The sequence below is a fragment of the Musca autumnalis genome, unplaced genomic scaffold (assembly GCF_047663935.1).
Source record: "Musca autumnalis isolate F117 unplaced genomic scaffold, ASM4766393v1 scaffold_3, whole genome shotgun sequence".
Taxonomy (NCBI): Eukaryota; Metazoa; Arthropoda; class Insecta; order Diptera; family Muscidae; genus Musca; species Musca autumnalis.
Window position 1 is genome coordinate 67,625,247 of NW_027411866.1, and position 24,747 is coordinate 67,649,993.

The 24,747-nt window shown below is 32.7% G+C and overlaps 1 protein-coding gene across 1 annotated transcript in view; it reads left to right on the plus strand.

Annotated features, from left to right (window-relative positions):
- The window catches only part of dtn (transmembrane protein 132C dtn), a 444,998-nt gene that overhangs the window by 186,457 nt on the left and 233,794 nt on the right, over positions 1 to 24,747 (plus strand). The window contains exons 9-11 of the mRNA XM_073979456.1: positions 20,714 to 20,866; positions 20,921 to 21,168; positions 21,224 to 21,585. Of these exons, the coding sequence (XP_073835557.1) occupies positions 20,714 to 20,866; positions 20,921 to 21,168; positions 21,224 to 21,585 (763 nt within the window). The remainder of the gene's footprint in view (positions 1 to 20,713; positions 20,867 to 20,920; positions 21,169 to 21,223; positions 21,586 to 24,747) is intronic.

A 24,747-nucleotide genomic window follows, 5' to 3' on the forward strand; every position in this document is an offset into this window, starting at 1 on the left:
ATATCTTTTCAAACAAAAAATTATTTTTTAACCAAAATATGTGTTTATTTTGGCTGTGACATCGAAACTATAATACCAATCTGTATGATTTCAGTCTCATTTGATTCGCCGTGAAAAAAATCGTATGGGAGCAAAACCCATACGATTTTTTTCGAAATTTTATAGCGGGTAAATGGATCTTTATTTTGAAAAAAGTTGACTTACATTCAATAATTTATCAATTTATTATACATTTCGCGATTACTGAGTAACATTTAACAAATATTATGCAATCTACTAACTCAAGCCACTTCCAGATAACTTTTTAGTAGCAATTGCTTACGGTAAAATAATTAGCGTTTTTATAATGATTTATGAAATATTTGACAACATTCGTGATATATATATATATATATATATATATATATATATATATATATATATATATATCACGAATGTTGTCAAATATTTCATATTCCATTTCAAAAAAAAAAAAAATTAAAATTTTTTTCGCGCTACATCAAAGAGTTTTGGTACATAGGTTAAGAAACTAATTTTAAGTACGAATCCGCTCGCGAGCCAGTTTTTTGTTGATGCGGACAAAAGTTATGGCGGTTTTATTTTCGTTTTAAAGAAAAAATCATTATAAAAACGCTAATTATTTTACCGTAAGCAATTGCTACTAAAAAGTTATCTGGAAGTGGCTTGAGTTAGTAGATTGCATAACATTTGTTAAATGTTACTCAGTAATCGCGAAATGTATAATAAATTGAAAAATTATTGAATGTAAGTCAACTTTTTTCAAAATAAAGATCCATTTACCCGCTATAAAATTTCGAAAAAAATCGTATGGGTTTTGCTCCCATACGATTTTTTTCACGGCGAATCAAATGAGACTGAAATCATACAGATTGGTATTATAATTTCGATGTCACAGCCAAAATAAACACATATTTTGGTTAAAAAATAATTTTTTTGTTTGAAAAGATATTTTTTCACATTCATTATCTATCTATCTATATATGAGGAAAAGTCAAAATTTTTTAGTTTCCATGAAGCCAAGGTTTGCACTATTATAATACGCGAACTATTGTAGTTTGCCAGTAACTATGACTATTGCTGGATTATTTTAGATGTTTTTGTACAAAGCTCAAAAATTTAGCAAAAAAATTTAATTTACGTGGTAGTTACGACCGCGTAAAGGAAAAATCATAGGTAAAAACACGTTGAGGCTAAACAGGTTTTTTACATTGCTATTCGATTTCTGATTAAACCATTCAAATGACGGACATCTGTTCAAAGTAAAAGTAGGAGAATACAAAATGAAGACTACACTTCTAATGTATCACTTTCCAAAATTTCCACTGCATCCACCTTTTATGGATGCTGACATTTTGAAGCCGGATTTCAGGTGTTTTTTGTATTTTTTATGTAACTGGGACGCGCATTCGGATATTTCGAAAAACCAATTATAGGATTAAAGAACTCGCGATTTCGCATAATCTGATATGTATATTGAGCATGTAGCCCACACAGCAGCAGAGTAATCTACTGCCAAAGGCCAAAATTTAGTGTGATATGTTTTCTCAAAAACCTATTTTTTGGGTACAGTATTTACAATATCGTTTTGAGTGTGCTCTTACCCCGCGATATTTTAGTTTTTCGACGATCCGGATCATATGAATCACAGATCATAAAAATCCATCTACTAGAACGGCGGAAATGGCTACTGCAAAAATTGAAAAATTTGCAAAAAATGTTTTTCAAAATATCGCTGACTAATTCGCGTTTTATGTGGATCGTTTCCATTTCAATGAAGAAAGTGAAACATCACTCGCGTTTGTGCGAAAACAGCGGTTTGAAAAATTTAGTGGCGTGGGAGCTGTATCCGATTTATCCAAAAAATACTGTGTGATGCTACATCCACGGTTCTTGATGGATTTTATTGATATATGTTTAGATCGATGTATTTTTTCACGGTTGATAGTGAAATCGGATGCGCATAAAAAGTGTATGCACTTTGTGCAAAATATAAGCGTTATACAGTTTGTTGCACACTAAACTGCAGACGATGCTACATCTTAGCGTCCAAAGTAAATCCTGGCAAATGTGTACAAATTAAAAGAGAAGAATTCGCTGTATTGGTAAACCGCATGCGCATCAAGTGATTTTGAGGATTTCGCGCTTTACACGCATTTCAAAATGAACATTACCCGATACAATTTTATTTCAAGATTATACCCCATTTAAAGGAACCCAACATTTATTTGAAAGATATCCATATCTTCTGCTAGATATTAGCGTGTTTTCGAGAAGTGATTAGAATAAAAAATGTGATTTATTGCGTGAAATTTAACTAAAATAGAAGAAAAACTCCGACCTATTTTTCTTACATTTTGTTCAACTAACTCACAAAATAAATTTTAATAAATATTTTCTCTTACAAAAATTTTATAAATTTCCTCAATATATTTTTTTGTTTTCGCTATAATATGAAAACCACTAAACGGATTTGTATAGTTTTGGTTTCATTTGAATCTTCGCGATGTATAGATTACGTACATATTTTTTATATATTTTTCAGAGGCATAAGCAGGTTGAATTTTATTAAAACAAGTTGTAAACTACCAATTGTTTTGAATGCTTTCCTAATTTCCGCGAAAATTTACAACTTTTTCACTAAAGTTATGGGACCTCAGTAAACATATAGTATGTAGGGAGCCCCTAATTAAGAGAGTTTCTCAATATAATGATTAGAGTCTTTTAAAGATTTTTTTCTTTTTATCAGAATTGAAACCGCCATAACTTTTGCGCGCAACAACCAAAATTAGTATCACGAACAGATTTAACAATGGCATTTTTTTCCCAATCTATGTACCAAAAATCTTTCATGTAGCTTAAAAAAAAATTTTTAATTTTTTTTTTTATGGAAAACTAAAAAATTTTGTCTTTTCTTCATATATAAAAAAGGATGATGTTAGTTACTACGCTTATAACTCAAGAACGGCTGAACAGATTTTGACAATTCGCACCAATTCGGAATGGTCTCATGGCAGAAAAGGATAAAACCTAAAAAAATCGCGAACATTTGCGAAAAATTTGCAAAAATATTTTTTCAAAAAAGTCTATTTTTTCACAAATTTCTATCGAACTTCGCGTTTGGAGTATACCTTGACACCTATGTATTTGGGCAGTTTTTGGCGAAAATTGTATATGCACTAACTGTGAGGGTTCATTGTTTGTCTCAGTTTTGTCAATTTTTGAAAGTTGTATAGAATCACAATCAAATCGATTTTCATTTATTTTCAAGAGTCTTTTTAGGAAATTAACAGCGAAAAGTCTTTAAAAGGAGAGGGCTTAGTTTTGAGTTTGTAAAGATTAGTGGTGGTTTCGGTCTGATTCCGATTGAAAAGATGAAGATGATTTCGCCGAAAGGGGTTTCCACAGTTTCATGGAAAAAGGTACAAATCCACAAAATTGGTGGGTTATTTGAAAAATCAAGAGATCGGAGGTAATTTCATTGGAAGTGAAGTTGTGGCATACATATATGTATACTTTTAAACCGTAAGTAAAACATCTTCGAAAGATCAACTTCCGATTTATGCGATATAAAATTTAAGCTGCACCAGATATATATTGATACTGTTTAGATCCTGTCATGATACCAAAAAATGATGTCTCCACTGAAAAGGAGTATGAATTGAATCAGTTTAGTTCCCGCCGAGCTGGAAGGCAATTAAAAATGGCCAAATACTGGTATTGTTGGTACACTGTATATATGTAAATCGAAAAAGGTTGATATTCAAAATTGGAAAGAAAAAAAAAACAAGAAATCGGAGGTACTGGATATTTGTGGTCGAATTATCTGACATATATTTTTATCGGGCGACATAAGTAGGTAAATACTTATTAAACGTTAATTAGTTTGTGATATTCATTTGACTATGTTGACAAGACTTCAAGCATCCGAAACACACAAAGAACGGCAACTAATAGAATAGCTCTGCTAACAAGGATCAATGTACTGGATTGTACAGTCTCAGTCAAAATTCAATTACCGCATTTTTCCGTGTTATCATAGCCATTGCGTCTAATTCCAAATTTTCAATGCAAGTAGAATTCGGGAGATCACGTTAAACAGAGAAGTCAGAAAAAAAGTAGACGAAGGCGGTTACCTGATAATGATCGGATCCCTCTGCTCAAAATAGGTTAATTGATTCAAACGCAAATTTAAATAAGCACTATATTCAGTATTAAATTCAAATTCCTACGATCGCATTTCTTCCTTCGTATTCAATTGCTTGAGAGAAATATCGTGTTCAGTGGTGAAAGCAAGAATTGCTAAACCATCGATTATGAAACGGATAGGGGCGTTATGATATTATTTTGCTTCAACTGTGCTACCAAATATTTTTATTTACATCGCAAAACGTGTTATTTGCTTAAAAAATATATCTTAGTCCCGATTTACAGTTGTGTTTTGTACCTAACAAACTGCGAGACGAAGTTCGCCGGGTCCCCTAGTGTAGTATAAAATTTTGGAAAAATCTATAGGAATACTTCCTTTATTTTGCTTAAATCTCCCATTAAAATATACGGATTTTGCTTTATAGACATTCGTATAAAAGCGTTCCTATTGAGGAAGATAATTGAATTGCTGAGGATATATCTCAAGTCTTCTGAAATGGAAATAGGGGTCACATAACCCATTTTAATTTATATGCACTTTAAAATACGTGTAAATCGCGTAATTATCAAAATTATTTTGTCCGCATGTGATTTTCATGTACAGCAAGACCATATCTTTTAATTTGTATAAATGAATGTAGCTCCCTTATCATTGAAGTTTTCAAATCTCTGCTTCCGCTAAAACGAAGATGCTGTACTAGTTGTTTCATTGCAGTGGAAACGAACCGCAGAAAACGCGATAAAATACGCGATATTTTCAAAAACATTTTTAGGTGATTTTTCTACTTTGGAATTTATCGTAACTCGCGTTTTAGTAGATGGATTTTCACGGGGAGTGATTTATTGGATCCGGAACTAAAATGTGCAATCAAGTACAAGGAATTCGAATAACAATTGTAAAAATTAGGCCCGAAAAATATGATTTTTAGAAAAATGTTCGCACTAAATTTCCGTATTTGGGTGCAGATTTCTATGAAGCTGTGTAGACTACATTCACGGCACATATATCAAATAACTCAGAATCGCGAGTTCTACAATCCTATATACGATTTTTTGAAAAACCTGTTTGCGGAATGAAATTAGAAGAAAATGTCAAAAAACACTGTAAATCTGGCTTCGAAATGTCAGCATCATTTAATGGTAGAAGCAGATCAAATTTTGAAAAGTAATACATTAGTGATATGATCCTTATTTAGTTTGCTTCCACTTTTACTTTGACAGGAAAATCGGGAAACCTTTGGTTTATTCACAAATCAAGAGAAAACAAAAAAAAAAACACGTTGGCTTCAACCCATTTTTACATATTTTTTAACATAAATATAGCCACAGCTTCCACGCAAATTAACTTTTGATGCCAATATTTTTTGCCACGTCCACAAACATCTCATTTTAGCCAAAAAATTTAATTTGTATAATAAACAACAACAAGTCGCGTGTCCTAAAAGGGTAAACCTTGGCTTCAACTATGTTAAATTTTCAAAAATATTGGTGATATATATATATATATATATATATATATATATATATATATATATATTTAAACGTCTCTCGTATTTTGAGGTACTTAATAAGCCCACAAAAATATATGATGATCGGTGCATTCGTTTTCGCTCTATAGCTAACACCGCAAAACGCTTTGTTCAAAAGGGGGTAATCCCTGAGTGAGGTGGTCGCTGAAAAAGAGAAATAACATGTTCGTCTGCAAACCTCTGCAGCTGGAACCTTTATACGTTTAAAGTACTCACTTTTCACAACTCAAACAGTAAATAATATCGATATACACTTTTATACAATTTTTTCCCACTCCACTAATTTTAAAATTTGGTTCACAAAATCGATTTATTAAGTGCCACAGACTTGGGTGGCTGTAAACACCATATGATCACTATTTACTCCCAAAAAAATTAAATATATGTTTATTACATCCAAAGCAATCTTTAAAATTCATTTTAGAAGGATAAATTACTTTAAATATTAAAATTTTGGAGCATAATACAAGTTATTAATTTAAATAAAATAAGAACAAAAATAAACATTTCCAACAATTATTGGATTTGAACCTTCACATGGACAAAACTAGTTGACAAATCAATACCATAATTAAAATTCCATCAAATTGAAATGTTTACATTATATTCTCATCAATAAATTTGTATTCGGAAGTACTTGATTTTGACGGTCGTGACACTGTGCGGCGTTATGTTCGGGTCGAACTGTTTATATCCACGACATATTCGCACTTTTTGCATGGAAGTTCTTCCACCAAAAGGATTTCCAAAATCCAAATTTTTAACAATTATGCCAATAGCCTCAACAACACAACACATGGTCGTATGTCAAGTGTGATACTGCTATGTAAGTCGTATACAAATGTCCTTAACATATCTTTCTAGGAGGCTTTCGTTGGCTTTAATGCCGTAATAGTATTCCTATAACCTACTTTGTTCTGTGGTAATCTTATAGATTTAAACTCAGCATCACTAACAATCAGAATACTAAAAATGGCGTATAAGCTTGGATTTCCGAACTTTTCAAACTCTCCGCTATGAGAAATTCCATTTAATGTGGGCGTGAATTGAATATGTGAATATATAAACTCAAATAACGGTAACGTGGATCCACGAAAATCATTGAAGTGGTTTAAGTCTTGTCAAATTTCAAAGCTGAATATTCGTATGGCAAAATTAACTCTTCGTTTTATTGCGTTGTTAAGAATTTCCTGATCTGTGCATGCATAACAATACAATTCTCTGCAACAAGAAGTGTCCTTTTGACCAATCATTCTGATTACACTGTCCTACCCACTACAAACATATAAATTGATATTCTATATAATGCCTTGCCGAGCGAATGACATCTTTATACATCTTTATCATATCCTGGAATAAAATCACAAAAATCTATGAGATGCATGAACATATGTATATCGTCACCAAAAATGCCCGAAGACGAAACCGTTTTTGATGTGATCTGATACATAAAGTTAAAATACATGCTCTGGCAAAATTTTAAGCTTCTACGTTCAAAAACAACGATCCTATTCAAGAAATGGCATTTCGGAAAATGGGATAATATTGCAGATTTTGTTGTAATGACGGATCCCAAAACCAAGCGTTTCCGCTGTTTTGGTTTCATTTATTACTCCCATTCGTATAGGATTGATAATATCCCGAATACTCGCCCTCATAAGAATTATATTCCATAAAACAGTTTTACATTTTATATACTTTTTTGCTTCTCCTGTAAAGTTTTGATTTTGAGTTTACGTCTTCGGGCATTTATGGTGACGATATGCGTGTATTGGTCATTTACCTCCTAAAAGTACATACATATACACTTGACGCTTTAGAAGTTGAAAGTATCCTTGTGTTACGCATTGTTGGGACACATGTAGATACTTATTTAGCACATTTCATCAAAAAGCAGACCCCGTTTCCTCCCTTACGCGTTTTATGTCCTGTATTTTCGAAGAAATAAAATTTTTAATTCAAAAATGCATGAATTAATATTCAAATATAATATTTGACAATTTGTCTTTCCATCGATATTCGTCGCTATGTGCTAACGATTTCTAGATTCATGTTACAGAATAGCACATTCGTTAAACTCAACCGAATATTTTCGTTAACTACCGATGTCGTTTCAATATTAAAAAAAGTTGCAGAATCGCACTACTGGTAAAGGGATAAGCTAAGTCTACAAATGCACTGTGCTACACAAAAAAAAAAAAAATAAAAATAAAATAAATAAAAAATACCCATATTATTTCTTAAAGAACAAATATTGCGAATACATAAAATCCATCAAACTTTATCTTCAAGGTCAAATTCGGGTTTTGGTCAAACCGTTCAGAATTTAAGCAAACAGCCAACAACAAAAGTGTACCTAAGATCTCAGTAAACAAATAACGAAATAACTTTAAACAAATGAGTTTTGTCCTTTTTCTCGGGTCGGGTCCCGACAAAGGACCATTGTTCAAATTGACCATTGATACTAAACCGTTTAAAATTAAAGGAAACAATCCACTACAATAATGTAGCAAAGATATCGTTAGACAACTTTCTGGAACATAGGAACTGTCTATGAACGGTAATAAAACGGCAAAATAGAAAAAAACTCGTCCAATTTTGGCCTTTAGACTCCAATTACTAGGATACTGTAATTGGAGATATACATTAAACGACGTAAAACCACGAGTTCTATAATCCTATTATGAGTTTGGAATACAATATTGTCAGCAACAATTTTAGGTGGATGCAGTGGATATATCGAAAAATCATACACTAGTATATTGTTCCCATGGAGTATTCTTTGAGTCTTTCTTTGGGATAGGTCTATAAAATGTAAAGTTAAGCCAGAAATCGGAAGGGAACATAACACACCCATTTTTCTACATTGATGCCAACACAGCTTCCACGAAAATTAATTTTAATGGTTGACATTATGGGATCCCTCCTAAAACACTTCATTTTAAAGAATTTCAGTCATACTATATAGAATATGTTAACAGCTCGCGAATTCTGAATGGGTGAAACTCGTATTCATCGATTGTAAAACATTTTTGGTTTTGGAACATAACACACCCATTTTTCTACATTCATGCCAACACAGCTTCCACGAAAATTAATTTTAATGGTTGACATTATGGGATCCCTCCTAAACCACTTCATTTTAAATAATTTCAGTCATACTATATAGAATATGTTAACAGCTCTCGAATTCTGAATGGGTGAAACTCGTATTCATCGATTGTAAAACATTTTTGGCTTTTACCATATGTATATAGATGTAGATTTTCACGGTGGACACTGAAATCGGATACGGACAAAATTGTATGCACTCTGCGCAAATTAGTGATGTTTTATGAGTTTTTTGCCTACTAAGATGCAGCTGTTGTTATCATTCAAATTAATATATACAAAAATATATTCAAATACATATGTACTCGTAAAATAACCAGCGTATGTACAACATGTTCGAAGATGGGGTTGAAAACTGTATTACGCCCTACAACATATACATAAATGATTTATAAGAAATAAGTTTGAGTGAAGTCTTTCTATTCAATACAAAATCTTGTGAAACTCTTCTAGCTGTAGAAACTCTTCAAAAATTTATTTGCTCAGAAGATGTTACAAGCAAACAAAGTGTTTTGGAAAGCCGTTAAAACTCAGATCTGAGTTTGATTTAAAAGTTATGTATGCCTTTAAGTCCTTTATACGAAAAAGTAGGAAAATTTCATTTATTTAAACAAAAACCAACATATTTAAAAAGTCATCTCATTTTATTAACATCGTTTGTAACGACTATCGTTTATGGCGACCGAGTTTCATCGCTCGCCATAAACGGAACATAACACACCCATTTTTCTACATTCATGCCAACACAGCTTCCACGAAAATTAATTTTAATGGTTGACATTATGGGATCCCTCCTAAACCACTTCATTTTAAATAATTTCAGTCATACTATATAGAATATGTTAACAGCTCTCGAATTCTGAATGGGTGAAACTCGTATTCATCGATTGTAAAACATTTTTGGCTTTTACCATATGTATATAGATGTAGATTTTCACGGTGGACACTGAAATCGGATACGGACAAAATTGTATGCACTCTGCGCAAATTAGTGATGTTTTATGAGTTTTTTGCCTACTAAGATGCAGCTGTTGTTATCATTCAAATTAATATATACAAAAATATATTCAAATACAGTTTGTCAAGTAATTGTTTTCGAACCAAGAAAACTAACATTTTTCTGTATTAATCTATGAAAAATTACTGATAATTGGGATAAAAATGTCGGGTATTTTGCAAAAAATAGTTGGTAGACTTATTAAGGACAAGATAGGATGTATAAATAAAAAATTGACCCACGTAGTCCAAGAAAAAATAATGAAAACCCATAACTACATATAATTCAAGCTGTCAAATAAATGTTTTCGAAATTTAATGCAGGTTCCAAAATAACCCATATGTTTGGTAAATTCTTGAAAATCATGACATTTTATGAATGTTATTCTTAAAAAGGGTAAACTACTAACAAGTATCAACAAAATTAGGCATATAATATCCCTACTAGGAGGGTTACCATATGGACCAAGGGAGTACCAGGTCATATTACATTTAAACAGGGTCCTATAGGTTTTATACCGGGAATATCTGAAAACTAAGGCGTTTTTTAGTTCACCAGGATGGACTGCCATCAATTACAATAAAAATTACCTACAGAATAATTAGATCAAAAGGGTTGCCAGATCGACTAAAAAGGTACCAGGTTATACCGAAGTTTGTTTTTTTTTACTTAAAATTAATTAAGAGATAATGGCATTTCACTAAACAATCGGAAATATCACAGTAGGAGACCAATATTGCTTAGAAATGTATGGGGTAAAGGTTTCGACAATTTTCAGAAATGCATACTTCGACATATTGGACAAATTTCGCGTACTCTGCAGTACTACTGTAGTACATTTTTAAGGGGAAAATTATGTTGATGGGTAAATAATGCTTCAGTGTTATCATGGAAGCAAAAAACTTAGAGAATTCCTCTGAACTGACTATAAACAGTGGAAATCGGAGGTCTATTAAAAATCAGCATGGACTGACAATATCTTATATATGCATTTCTAAGCGATTTTTGTACTTTTATGTCATATTTTGGTTTATTTCCCTTATCCCTTAATTCAATTTGAGTTAAATAAACAAATTTTAAGCCCTGGTGATGGATCCATGTGGCCTCGTTTACTGTTTATATAACCTGGCACCTTTTAGTAGATCTGGCAACACCCCTGATCTAATTATTCTGTAGGTAATATTTATTGTAATTGATGACAGTCCATCCTGGTGAACTAAAAAAACTCATAAAACGCCTTAGTTTTCAGATTTTCCCGGTATAAGACCTATAGGACCCTGTTTAAATGTAATATGACCTGGTACTCCCTTGGTCCATATGGTAACCCTCCTAGTAGGGATATTATATGCCTAATATTGTTGATACTTGTTAGTACTCTACCCTTTTTAAGAATAACATTCATAAAATGTCATGATTTTCAAGAATTTACCAAAAATATGGGTTATTTTGGAACCTGCATTAAATTTCGAAAACATTTATTTGACAGCTTGAATTATATGTAGTTATGGGTTTTCGTTATTTTTTCTTGGACTACGTGGGTCAATTTTTTATTTATACATCCTATCTTGTCTTTAATAAGTCTACCAACTTTTTTGCAAAAAACCCGAAATTTTTATCCCAATTATCAGTAATTTTTCATAGATTAATACAGAAAAATGTTAGTTTTCTTGGTTCGAAAACATTTACTTGACAGACTGTATGTACTCGTAAAATAACCAGCGTATGTACAACATGTTCGAAGATGGGGTTGAAAACTGTATTACGCCCTACAACATATACATAAATGATTTATAAGAAATAAGTTTGAGTGAAGTCTTTCTATTCAATACAAAATCTTGTGAAACTCTTCTAGCTGTAGAAACTCTTCAAAAATTTATTTGCTCAGAAGATGTTACAAGCAAACAAAGTGTTTTGGAAAGCCGTTAAAACTCAGATCTGAGTTTGATTTAAAAGTTATGTATGCCTTTAAGTCCTTTATACGAAAAAGTAGGAAAATTTCATTTATTTAAACAAAAACCAACATATTTAAAAAGTCATCTCATTTTATTAACATCGTTTGTAACGACTATCGTTTATGGCGACCGAGTTTCATCGCTCGCCATAAACGGAACATAACACACCCATTTTTCTACATTCATGCCAACACAGCTTCCACGAAAATTAATTTTAATGGTTGACATTATGGGATCCCTCCTAAACCACTTCATTTTAAATAATTTCAGTCATACTATATAGAATATGTTAACAGCTCTCGAATTCTGAATGGGTGAAACTCGTATTCATCGATTGTAAAACATTTTTGGCTTTTACCATATGTATATAGATGTAGATTTTCACGGTGGACACTGAAATCGGATACGGACAAAATTGTATGCACTCTGCGCAAATTAGTGATGTTTTATGAGTTTTTTGCCTACTAAGATGCAGCTGTTGTTATCATTCAAATTAATATATACAAAAATATATTCAAATACAGTTTGTCAAGTAATTGTTTTCGAACCAAGAAAACTAACATTTTTCTGTATTAATCTATGAAAAATTACTGATAATTGGGATAAAAATGTCGGGTATTTTGCAAAAAATAGTTGGTAGACTTATTAAGGACAAGATAGGATGTATAAATAAAAAATTGACCCACGTAGTCCAAGAAAAAATAATGAAAACCCATAACTACATATAATTCAAGCTGTCAAATAAATGTTTTCGAAATTTAATGCAGGTTCCAAAATAACCCATATGTTTGGTAAATTCTTGAAAATCATGACATTTTATGAATGTTATTCTTAAAAAGGGTAAACTACTAACAAGTATCAACAAAATTAGGCATATAATATCCCTACTAGGAGGGTTACCATATGGACCAAGGGAGTACCAGGTCATATTACATTTAAACAGGGTCCTATAGGTTTTATACCGGGAATATCTGAAAACTAAGGCGTTTTTTAGTTCACCAGGATGGACTGCCATCAATTACAATAAAAATTACCTACAGAATAATTAGATCAAAAGGGTTGCCAGATCGACTAAAAAGGTACCAGGTTATACCGAAGTTTGTTTTTTTTTACTTAAAATTAATTAAGAGATAATGGCATTTCACTAAACAATCGGAAATATCACAGTAGGAGACCAATATTGCTTAGAAATGTATGGGGTAAAGGTTTCGACAATTTTCAGAAATGCATACTTCGACATATTGGACAAATTTCGCGTACTCTGCAGTACTACTGTAGTACATTTTTAAGGGGAAAATTATGTTGATGGGTAAATAATGCTTCAGTGTTATCATGGAAGCAAAAAACTTAGAGAATTCCTCTGAACTGACTATAAACAGTGGAAATCGGAGGTCTATTAAAAATCAGCATGGACTGACAATATCTTATATATGCATTTCTAAGCGATTTTTGTACTTTTATGTCATATTTTGGTTTATTTCCCTTATCCCTTAATTCAATTTGAGTTAAATAAACAAATTTTAAGCCCTGGTGATGGATCCATGTGGCCTCGTTTACTGTTTATATAACCTGGCACCTTTTAGTAGATCTGGCAACACCCCTGATCTAATTATTCTGTAGGTAATATTTATTGTAATTGATGACAGTCCATCCTGGTGAACTAAAAAAACTCATAAAACGCCTTAGTTTTCAGATTTTCCCGGTATAAGACCTATAGGACCCTGTTTAAATGTAATATGACCTGGTACTCCCTTGGTCCATATGGTAACCCTCCTAGTAGGGATATTATATGCCTAATATTGTTGATACTTGTTAGTACTCTACCCTTTTTAAGAATAACATTCATAAAATGTCATGATTTTCAAGAATTTACCAAAAATATGGGTTATTTTGGAACCTGCATTAAATTTCGAAAACATTTATTTGACAGCTTGAATTATATGTAGTTATGGGTTTTCGTTATTTTTTCTTGGACTACGTGGGTCAATTTTTTATTTATACATCCTATCTTGTCTTTAATAAGTCTACCAACTTTTTTGCAAAAAACCCGAAATTTTTATCCCAATTATCAGTAATTTTTCATAGATTAATACAGAAAAATGTTAGTTTTCTTGGTTCGAAAACATTTACTTGACAGACTGTATGTACTCGTAAAATAACCAGCGTATGTACAACATGTTCGAAGATGGGGTTGAAAACTGTATTACGCCCTACAACATATACATAAATGATTTATAAGAAATAAGTTTGAGTGAAGTCTTTCTATTCAATACAAAATCTTGTGAAACTCTTCTAGCTGTAGAAACTCTTCAAAAATTTATTTGCTCAGAAGATGTTACAAGCAAACAAAGTGTTTTGGAAAGCCGTTAAAACTCAGATCTGAGTTTGATTTAAAAGTTATGTATGCCTTTAAGTCCTTTATACGAAAAAGTAGGAAAATTTCATTTATTTAAACAAAAACCAACATATTTAAAAAGTCATCTCATTTTATTAACATCGTTTGTAACGACTATCGTTTATGGCGACCGAGTTTCATCGCTCCCTTAGCAAAGTTATAAGCGATTTCGACTGTAAATGGTAATATTCAAAAATGTTTTACAATAGTTTTACAATAGTTGGAGTCGTGAACTGTTATTATCTTATATAACAGACAATGTGTGTATGTTAGTGTGTTAGGATGTTCCGTATAGACTCTAAAACGGCTGAACCGATTTTCCTGAAAATTTCAGAGAATGTACAGGGAACACCCGTGGTGAAAATAGGCCATATATTTTGTCGAATTTCGGAGGAGGCGGGGAACTTCCCCATGCCCTACTTTTTTAAAAACCCTATTTTTACACGCCCACTCTTTAAATATGTTATATATCCAAAACTACTGAACCGATTTTCCCGAAAATTTCAGAGAATGTACAGGGAGGACCCGGGTTGAAAATAGGCTATACATACATTTGTTGAATTTCAGAGGGGCGGGGGGACCTCCGCTATGCCCGATTTTTTAAAAACGCTATTTTAGCAAAACTGAAACGATCGATACGATCGATATTCCGAACTTCTACTCTACGAATCTCCCCTCCGAACTTCCACCCTATTAATCTTACTCGATTTTATTTTGTTTAATTTCGGAGGGGACGGGGTACCTTCCCAATGCCATAATTTTTGAAAAGACCCTACAACGCCCACTTTTTAAATATGTTATATCTCCAGAACTTCTAAACCGATTTCCATGTAATTTTCAGATGATGTACAGAGATGGCCTTTGGTGAAAAAAGCTATATATTTTGTTCAATTTTGGGGGTGCGGGTTATACCTTGCGCCCTATTTTTTTTAAATGCGCTGTATATGCATAATTTACAAACCACTTTCTTAAATATCAATCACCAGATGTTATGCATAACGAAGCATTGGTCTTATTGGAATGCAAGTGTTTAAATTGGAAGGCAACATGTCGATTTTATAATTGAACTTCACGGGATGATGAATTTGAACAGTTTTTATTTATTCCTTTATTAATTTATTGTTGTAAAATAATTCAGCTTAATCTCGGGTTTCGTTGTTTTTAATTTTTTAAAACAACAAGTTTTATTTATTAATTCCTTTATTAATAATTTCATAAATTCAATTCATATGTGCTTACTTTAAAGGTAGAACAAATAAGAGAGAAATCAATAATATAAACGTCAAAAACTAGAAAAAGTTAGGGTTGCCAAAATAACAGCTAGTTACTGTTGTGATATTTAATACACTGAGAAATTTAATACTTGAAATAACAATTACATATGCAACAACTTCCATAGCCTAGTTTAACATTATTGCTTTTAATAAATTCGATTGCAAATACTTATTATCACAACACCCCCTCTCAATCGAGCAGTCCAATTTCTCCACGCAATTTTGAAAAACGTCCAACATCTAGGGATTTGGTAAAAACATCTGCTAATTGATCCTGAGTGTTGATTGGTTCTATACTAATTGTTCCATTTCTAACATGGTCTCTCAAAAAATGATGTTTTATATCTATGTGTTTGGACCGTTTGCTCTCCAAATTTCTTGACATCCCAATGCAACCTCTGTTGTTTTCATAAATCTTAACTGTTACATTATCAATTTCTCCAAGATCTTCCATTAATCCTCTGATGTTGCTAGACTCAGTGCAATATATTCTGCCTCGGATGACGACATTGCAATTGTCTGTTTCTTTTTGCTGCACCACGAAACAGTTGAGCCATAAATTTTAAATATAAAACCGCTTACAGATTTCCGATCATTTTGATCTGATCCCCAATCGGGATCAGCAATTTGTCATTTTAGATTTTTCTGAAAGCTTCGCCTTTAACTTTTGAATACTCTCCACATTGTTGCCAACTAACAACATATCGTCAACATATAGAATTATAATGATTTTATTCTTCAATTCAATATTAGTGTACATGCAGTAATCATGTTTTGATCTGACAAATCCAAGAGATACAATGAAATCATCAAATTTTTCATTCCAACATTTGGGCGACTGTTTTAGTCCATATAATGACTTGGCAAGCTTACATACAAAACCTTCTTGTTTCTCCACAACTTGCGGAATTTCCATAAAAATATCTTCGCTTAGGTCTCCATGCAAAAATGCAGTCTTAACATCAAGGCGATGGAAATGATATTGTCACTTGATACCAACAGCCAGTACTGCCCTTGTCGTTGTTAATTTTGCCACTGGAGCATATGTTTCATAATAATCGACCCCATACTTTTGTTGAAAACCTCTGGCAACAAGCCTGGCCTTATATTTAGACGGATTTCCCAGGTTATCAGTTTTGATTTTAAACACCCACTTGGATTTCAACAATTTTATATCTTTTGGTCTTGGAACTACATATATCCCACACATGATTTTCTTGCATCGACTGTAGCTCTTCTTCTATAGCTTTTATCCATTTCCCGGCTTCTTTTCTTTCGGGTATTTCCTCATAACTACTAGGAACATCGTTCGTACCAGCGTCTGGTTCAAATCCAGTGATATAATCAAGTAATCTTTCTGGACGTCTTCTCGTTCGCATACTTCTATTTTCTACGGGTTGTTCTTCAAAACCATTAAAGGAGGATATACTCGAATTATCCGAATCGCTGACATTTTCTTGTTCAATACCATTCGCCATTTCTTCAGCTGTGTTTTCATGAGAATTTTTAGACACGACAACATCTTCGACTTTCCCCTCTTGCTCGTGACTGCTTTATATTATTTTCGGTTTTGATATCTCATCTTCAACAAACTTGAACGGAAAACTATTTTCGATCATCAAGCTTAATTCTAAACGAGAAAATTAATAAAAATCATTAAAAAAAATGATTTTCGCCCAAACAGGCAAAATTTCAAAAAAATATTTTCGTTAAACTTCACATCTCGGGCTAGAATGATTTTCATGGAATTTATATCCCATAAGCGGTACCCATTTGGTGCATATCCGATTAACACAGTCTTTTTACTTCTTGGATCCAACTTTGTCCTTTGAATTTTTGGTACCCAGGTATATGCCACGCATCCAAAAATTTTTATCTTCGATAAGTTAGGTTTTTGCGTTGTTGCGTTGTTTACTGCACTTGATGTGATACGATTTATTGTATGTACCGCTGCATACGCCGCTTCACTCCACAAGTATTTTGGTGCTCCAGATTCAAATAACATTGCTCTGATTTTTTCTGATATTGTTCGATTGAATCTTTCGGAAACACCGTTTTGTTGAGGTGTATACGCCGCTGTTGTTTCTACTTGAATTCCTTTACCTCTGTATCACAAAATTTGATCTTTCGACACATATTCGCTTCCTTGATCGATTGTTAATGTAGAAATTTTTCCGTTGGGGAACATCGATGTAACTAGAGCCTCGTACTCTTTAAATTTCTCGAACACATCTAACTTTTTCTTCATACAATATATTACAGCAAAATGACTAAAGTCATCAATAAACGTCACGAAATATTTTGAGCCATCCCAAGCAACTGGCGAGATAGGACCGCATACATCCGAGAGTATTCTTTGAAATAGCCGAGCTGCCCGTGTCCTTGTGCCATTAAAAGGACTTCTGCAATGCTTAGCTTCGATACATATTTCACACAAATCCTTTTCCCCTTTTCTTGACGCACAATTTATCATACCATCCTTAATCAACACATCCATTACTGATTTGCCGCAATGACCTATTCGTCTATGGCATAAATTATAATCATTCTTCTCACAGTATAAAGCATTCTTCATAGGAAGGTTGAACACAACTTCATACAGACCATACAGCATGTTTGCCACTGCAACTATTTCCGTTCCTTTCAATATCATCGCACGGTTGTTTAAAAATTTCACATTCAGGCCACAACTGGTTAGTTTTCTCACTGACAATAAAATGTCTCGCAACTCAGGAGCATATAATACATCTTTTGCGGTTATCTCGAATCCCTTGTCACTAGTTCCTTCTATATTACCAATCTGTTTCGCCAAAATTGAATGCCAATTCTTCGCCACATTAATTTCAACAGGGATCACCAAATCTTCCATTGTTGCAAAACACGATTTCTCTCTCACCATGTGGTCACTTACACCGGAGTCTAATTTGAACTTGATTTGATTTGCACATGTTCTTGCCGTTGTTAAATTGTTGTAAGCCATGAATGATACCGCCTTACTCTCTGCAATCTTTCATCCTTCTGCCAACAATTTTTAGCTTGGTGGCCAAAATTTCCGCATTCAAAACACTTACCATTGAAACGTTTTCTCTTCGGAAACTTTTTTCTAGAAAAGGCTGTTGATTGAAGCTGAACATCCTCACTTCTGTCGCAAAATTTTGATTCTTCACTTATAAGCCTTTCTTTAGCTATATTAAATGTTAATTTATCTCCTTCTACATTCTGCAAAGCTGTAACAAGTGGATCAAATTTTTAAGGCAACGTCAAAAATAATTGGGGCCAACACATCACTTTCCTCCATCTTTGTTCCAGCAAGCTTTAACTGTTTTATGAGATTTTCGAATTCGGCTAAATGACTTACCACCGAAGCACTTTCGGTCATCTTCATTTTACCAAGCTTTTTCCTAATCAATGACTGGTCCACAACAGATTTCTTGGCAAAAACTGAATTTAAACTATCCCACATTTGTTTCGCCGTCTCCTTATCACGAACAAAACATATACAATCTGCATGAAGGAAGCTCACAATTTTGTCCTTCGCCTTCTTATCCTTATTAGGAACTCCGCCCTTTCAGGATCTCCGTCTGGAAGATTGCCGGTTAGAACATTCAAGAAATCGAGAGAATCCAAATGAATTTTGACGCGAAACTGCCAATCATCGTACCCTTTGCCGTTAAACTGGAGTATTCGGTGTTGCTCTTTTTGCCCATAACCTTTTATAATTGAACTTCACGGGATGATGAATTTGAACAGTTTTTATTTATTCCTTTATTAATAATTTCATAAATTCAATTCACATGTGCTTACTTTGAAGGTAGAACAAATAAGAGAGAGATCAATAATATAAACGTCAAAAACTAGAAAAAGTTAGGGTTGCCAAAATAACAGCTAGTTACTGTTGTGATATTTAATACACTGAGAAATTTAATACCTGAAATAACAATTACATATGCAACAACTTCCATAGCCTAGTTTAATACCCTAGACAGACGGCAGAGTTTATTTGCATTAAAAATTCCTTAATTTGAATTAACTTTTTACCCTGACAGATAGTTTCTGCATTTATGAAACAGCTGTTTGCGTTGTTTGTTTGTACCCAGCAGACCATTTAATAAAGTTTTACAAAAGTCGCCAAAATATGCGAAACAAATATACTTTCTACCATTGACTTTTTCACCACGATAATGCAAAAAATAAATTTAATTTATTCGCGATATTTTTGAGTCTTTTTAATATTAAAAAATGTCGCAAAACTCTAAAGGAACATTTGAAGAAGATATTATTTTCGATAGAATTGGTATGGTGGGTAATGAAATGCTTGTGAAAATAAAAATTTTAAAAATAGATTTGATAGAAGGCGCTAAAAACGATTAGCTGCTATTCTATTCGAGAAAGAACACTACTTATTTGAAAGAAACGCGAAAATTTCTGATTTGTTTTCCTTTTTTATTTTTTTAAACATGGAAATTTGACAAAAGACAATTGATTTTCAATTCAAATTGTGTCTCAGAGCATGAATATGCTCTCTCTGCTACATGAATATGGGCTCTCTTTTACAGCATTACCATATCGAAATACCTAAATTTAGTTTAAATTCCCTTTAATTTTGTGCATTAAGAATGTGGATAATGCATTTAATTTTGAATTAATTTGAATTAAGGCAGTTAATGCAAATTAACGCTGCCGTCTGTCTAGGCTATAACATTATTGTTTTTAATAAATTCGATTGCAAATACATATTATCACGACAATCGATAGGTATAGCTTCAGCAGGTATATAAGATATACATGAATGAAGGGCACACATGCAATATTAAATATAAGTTATCATGTGGAACGAATGTACGATGGCACATGAAAATTTCCTAGAAGCGTTAGATCGTTTCGTGAAGGATTTAGGAAGCAATTAACGTTTAGATTTCAGACAAACACTTCCAGTTATACTATTCCAGCAGATGAAATAAATACCTGCCTCAAGTCATTACCTTTTTGGCGGTATGTTAAAATTGCATATCTACACCAATATTTCTGAAGTTTTTTTATTTATAGTCACTTGCAGATCCCGACTAATTAGCGATGCAAGAAAAATATAATTGATGACTTAAGAAAAGATAACATAAAACTGTTTCAAGAGCCAGAAACGCGGACCGGGTCGTCTCGTTTTATATAAAAAGAAATCTTTGTCTTTGATGTTCTTAAGAAAAGTTTTCTTCGAATACATTAAAACTGTTTCTTATCAATAATTTTTGCAGTTAAATTTCCAAGCTGATTATCTGTAATATTATTTCTAGAATTCTGGTCGCATAAGCTACTTTATATCACGAAGAACTGGATTGCGTGTTACTGATTTGGTACAACCACTACTACGAGTAGCTGATCCCAAAATAGCTAGTCTAAAGGGAAGAATTTTACAAGGCAAATCTATGGGACGAACCGATGTTCAGGTAAATATTACAGGTGAATTTCAATTTATTCGGGCCTTTAACACATGGTTTCAGGTATTATCACCAATAACTGGACGCGTAATTGGAACAAAAGAGATACGTGTTGGCAGTGACAAAGTAAGCCTTGTGAAACTTTCTGTTCGTGTTGTATCGGGCCTCCAGTTAACAATTACTCCAGACAACAGTATTGAAAATGGGTACATAGCTGAAACAGCAGTAACTCATAAATTAACGGCACAATATCAAGAAGGTCTACTGGATATCGATCTAGAGTTTTCGGACGGATCTCGGACACCCTTAAGGTTTGCAGAAAACATTTTTCCAGAATGTTAGTGTAAATAATTTAAATATTTCCAGGGATATTTCTGTTGATGACTACTTTCTCTTAGTTGAAAGTTTGGATACAGAAGTTGTAGCATTTGCACCAATGCTGGCATCTCACCATCCTAGAGTAATCGCTGTCGGAGAAGGTAATGGAAACTTACTTAGGGTTACACTACTTCTATCAGAAGAATGTCGAATTCGACGCAATGTAGTTGCAACAAAACAAACAAAATATAATAACTCTCCACTGGCGAGTGCCCTTGCTGCAGTTGATGTTGATTTTAACAATGTTAACGATATTATCAATAAGCATGAAGTGGTGCAAAATGATGGAGTTATTCGAAAGGAAAGAAATAAATACACAAACAATGGCGGTGATCTCGCAGATATTATAGGTAAGACCAGTAAGAACATGCCACTAATTTTTAATTTTTGCTTTGCATTTGCAATCAAATTATATGTATATTAATGACATTACACTACAATTCATACCTAATTTTACAACAATCTCTTATACATACATTATCGTTAAATTTGTAATTAATTCAACTAAATTATTGTAGTTATAAATATGCAGATGCATTTTTAAGGTTATTAGTCACCTTAAATATTATACTAAGGTTGCAATGAAAAAGTTGGAAGCCAAGAAAAAGTAGAACAGCTAATTGACCACTTTGTTCTGTGTTTTATTTTATGCCGGTGTTCTATAGTAGTGGAAAAATTAAAAGAATAAAATAATAGACGACAAGAAAAACAAAAAAAAAAAATTAAAAAACTGATTTAAAAAAAGGTGATGAGCTTAAGATGTTTTGATTTTTTACAATATGCACACTTTGTTGTTAAAAATATATAAATATATAATATATATAAAAAACAAGTCGGAAGTGAACTGGTGCACAATGCCATGACAATGAACTGGTGTAAAATACCATTACAATGAACTTGTGCAAAATGCAATGGCAATCAATTCGTGAAAGCGTGTGTCACTCCCTTGTAAATTTCACCTGTGATTCATCCGAATTTTCATCGATGCCATGTCACTTGCACCCATGATTCAAGTCATGATTTGTCATCGAACATTTTGCTGGGTGCTACCGTTTGCCAACTATTCTCAACAGACGATGATGCAGTTTGACAATTAGTTGTAATGATAGTTTTATATATAATTACTAGCTGAACCCGGTGCGCTTTGCTACCCCGACTAAGATAAAAGTGAATGCTATAATTATATTAACTTTTTTAATATTTTAAAGTATACATATAGGAGATATGAAGGCGTTCTCTACCCATTCAGGGCTGTTATGGAGCTAATATGGTATTTTTGTATGTTTCAGAAGGTATAAGTATTCCTACGTATTTTATATACTCTTGCACTATTAATTTCTCTTTATTTCTACAGATTGGATTTGGAATGAATTAAATTAGGAATAGAACCCGGTTTGAGAACCTTAAGTTTGATGATACATATTGTAATTTATTTTATACATGGGACTTACTTTTTCTAAGTCATATACCTATTAACCTATTGTGATATCTTAAATTACTAATAGGATAACTTCCACCTGTATTTATAATTTTTACTCCAATAGTGATTTAGACATATTATAATAAAACATCCCTCTTAAGAAGTCTCACTTTCCAAACTTCATTGAAATTGAACATACATAGCGTGTTTGATGCATAAAATGCAATAAAATCGGCCGAAAATATATATGGGAGCTATATTCAAATCTGAACCGATTTCGATAAAATTTGACATATTTCATTCTAGACTAAATTCCGTCACATATTCTAAATTCTATTGAAATTGGACATAAACAGCGTGTTTTGTACATAAAATACAGGAAATCCCCCGATAATATATATGGGAACTATATTGAAATCTTAACCGATTTCGATAAAATTTGACACATTTAATTCTAAACTAAATTCCGTCACACATTCTAAATTCTATTAAAATTGGACATAAACAGCGTTTTTGTACATAAAATACAGGAAATCGCCCGAAAATATATATGGGAGCTATATTCAAATCTTAAACGATTTCGATATAATTTCGCACATTTATTTCCACACCAAGTTCCGTCACACATTCCAAATTTTATTGAAATTGGACATAAATAGCGTGCTTAGTGCATAAAATAAGGAAGTTCGTCACACATACCAAATTTGGAGACTGTTACAGTTCTAAAGATATTTGCATACAAAATCTACATTTTTTGGAGGTATCTTTGGTTTTGATGTTATATCTCCAGATCAACACGGAATTTAAAAAATAGCTTTGTTCCTTTGCGTTAAAGTTTCTTCAAGTTTTACCAGTTTTCCCATTTTCAACTAGGAAACCGTTCCTTAACCCCAAAAAGTAGTAAAACTGGAAGCAATTTGAACAATTTGCTATGAGGTTCTATTAAACCCATTTTAATTTTTAAATTTGTTTCAAGGATGCTTTTTCTCCTCATTGGAGTCTGTCTACTACCTTCAAATACGACTATGTACTTCGTACATAAAATGAAAGGTAATGACAGAATCTAATGAGTGACGTTTGAGAAAAGCCCGCCTCTCAGTATCTACGCTAGAGTTATTTAAAGTAACACCAACGATAGGATCACGTCCTACTCGTCAAATCCTTTGTACAAAGGTAATACCGTTCCACGAACGTTAAATCAATAAAAATACAGTCCACTGCGATTAGAAAAAATACTTTCACATCGTGTTTTATTTTTCTCTAATTTTCTTTCCATATTGCTACGCAAACATTGGTCCAATCGAGCCGGATTTTACGATCGGTCTCTTTGCCTTTACAAGGAAAACCCAAAAAACCAACAAAAAGCAACGACTACGTCGCAGCAACAACAACAAAGGATCTACGATCAACCACATCAATTTATTTTCCAATAAATTGCGATTTTTACCATCACAACAAAGGTATGTACACATTTCATTACGTGAAAAAGTGACATACCAAAATTTACAAGTGTTGTGCATAATTAAAAGTAAAAAAACAAAACCGTTTGTCGTTTTACAATAAATATTTAATGTCCGTCCGCCACCTACGATATTGCCGTCGGTAAAATTCATTTAAAAAATACCAACAAAAATAAGTGTCCACTATTTCCTCACATAAAAACAAAAACAATCACACTGATTTTTCTTATTTTTATTTATTTCCAAATTTATCAGTGTTTTTGCACATTTCTTTTATATTTTAATACATAATCAATTGTTATTGTGGTGTTTTTCTTTTATTGTGCTTCTTTTTGTTCGCCAATGCACCAAAATCATCACAACAATAACAATTCCAATATAAAAGAATAATTGTCATTCACTTGTCATTACTGCTGATTGTTTCCACCTTTAATTAATACGGGTGGCAGATTTGGCACTCATATACCATTTACACTACGATCGATTGTATTAGGCGTATTCCCGTGTACTAAAAATTAAAATTATTTTCGTAAAAATATTTTAGTGCTGTTTTCTCGCATTTTTTGAGTTGAATCCTTCGGATATTAACTAAAAATAAATTTTATTCGTGTTTTTGACACCGTGCCCGCTAC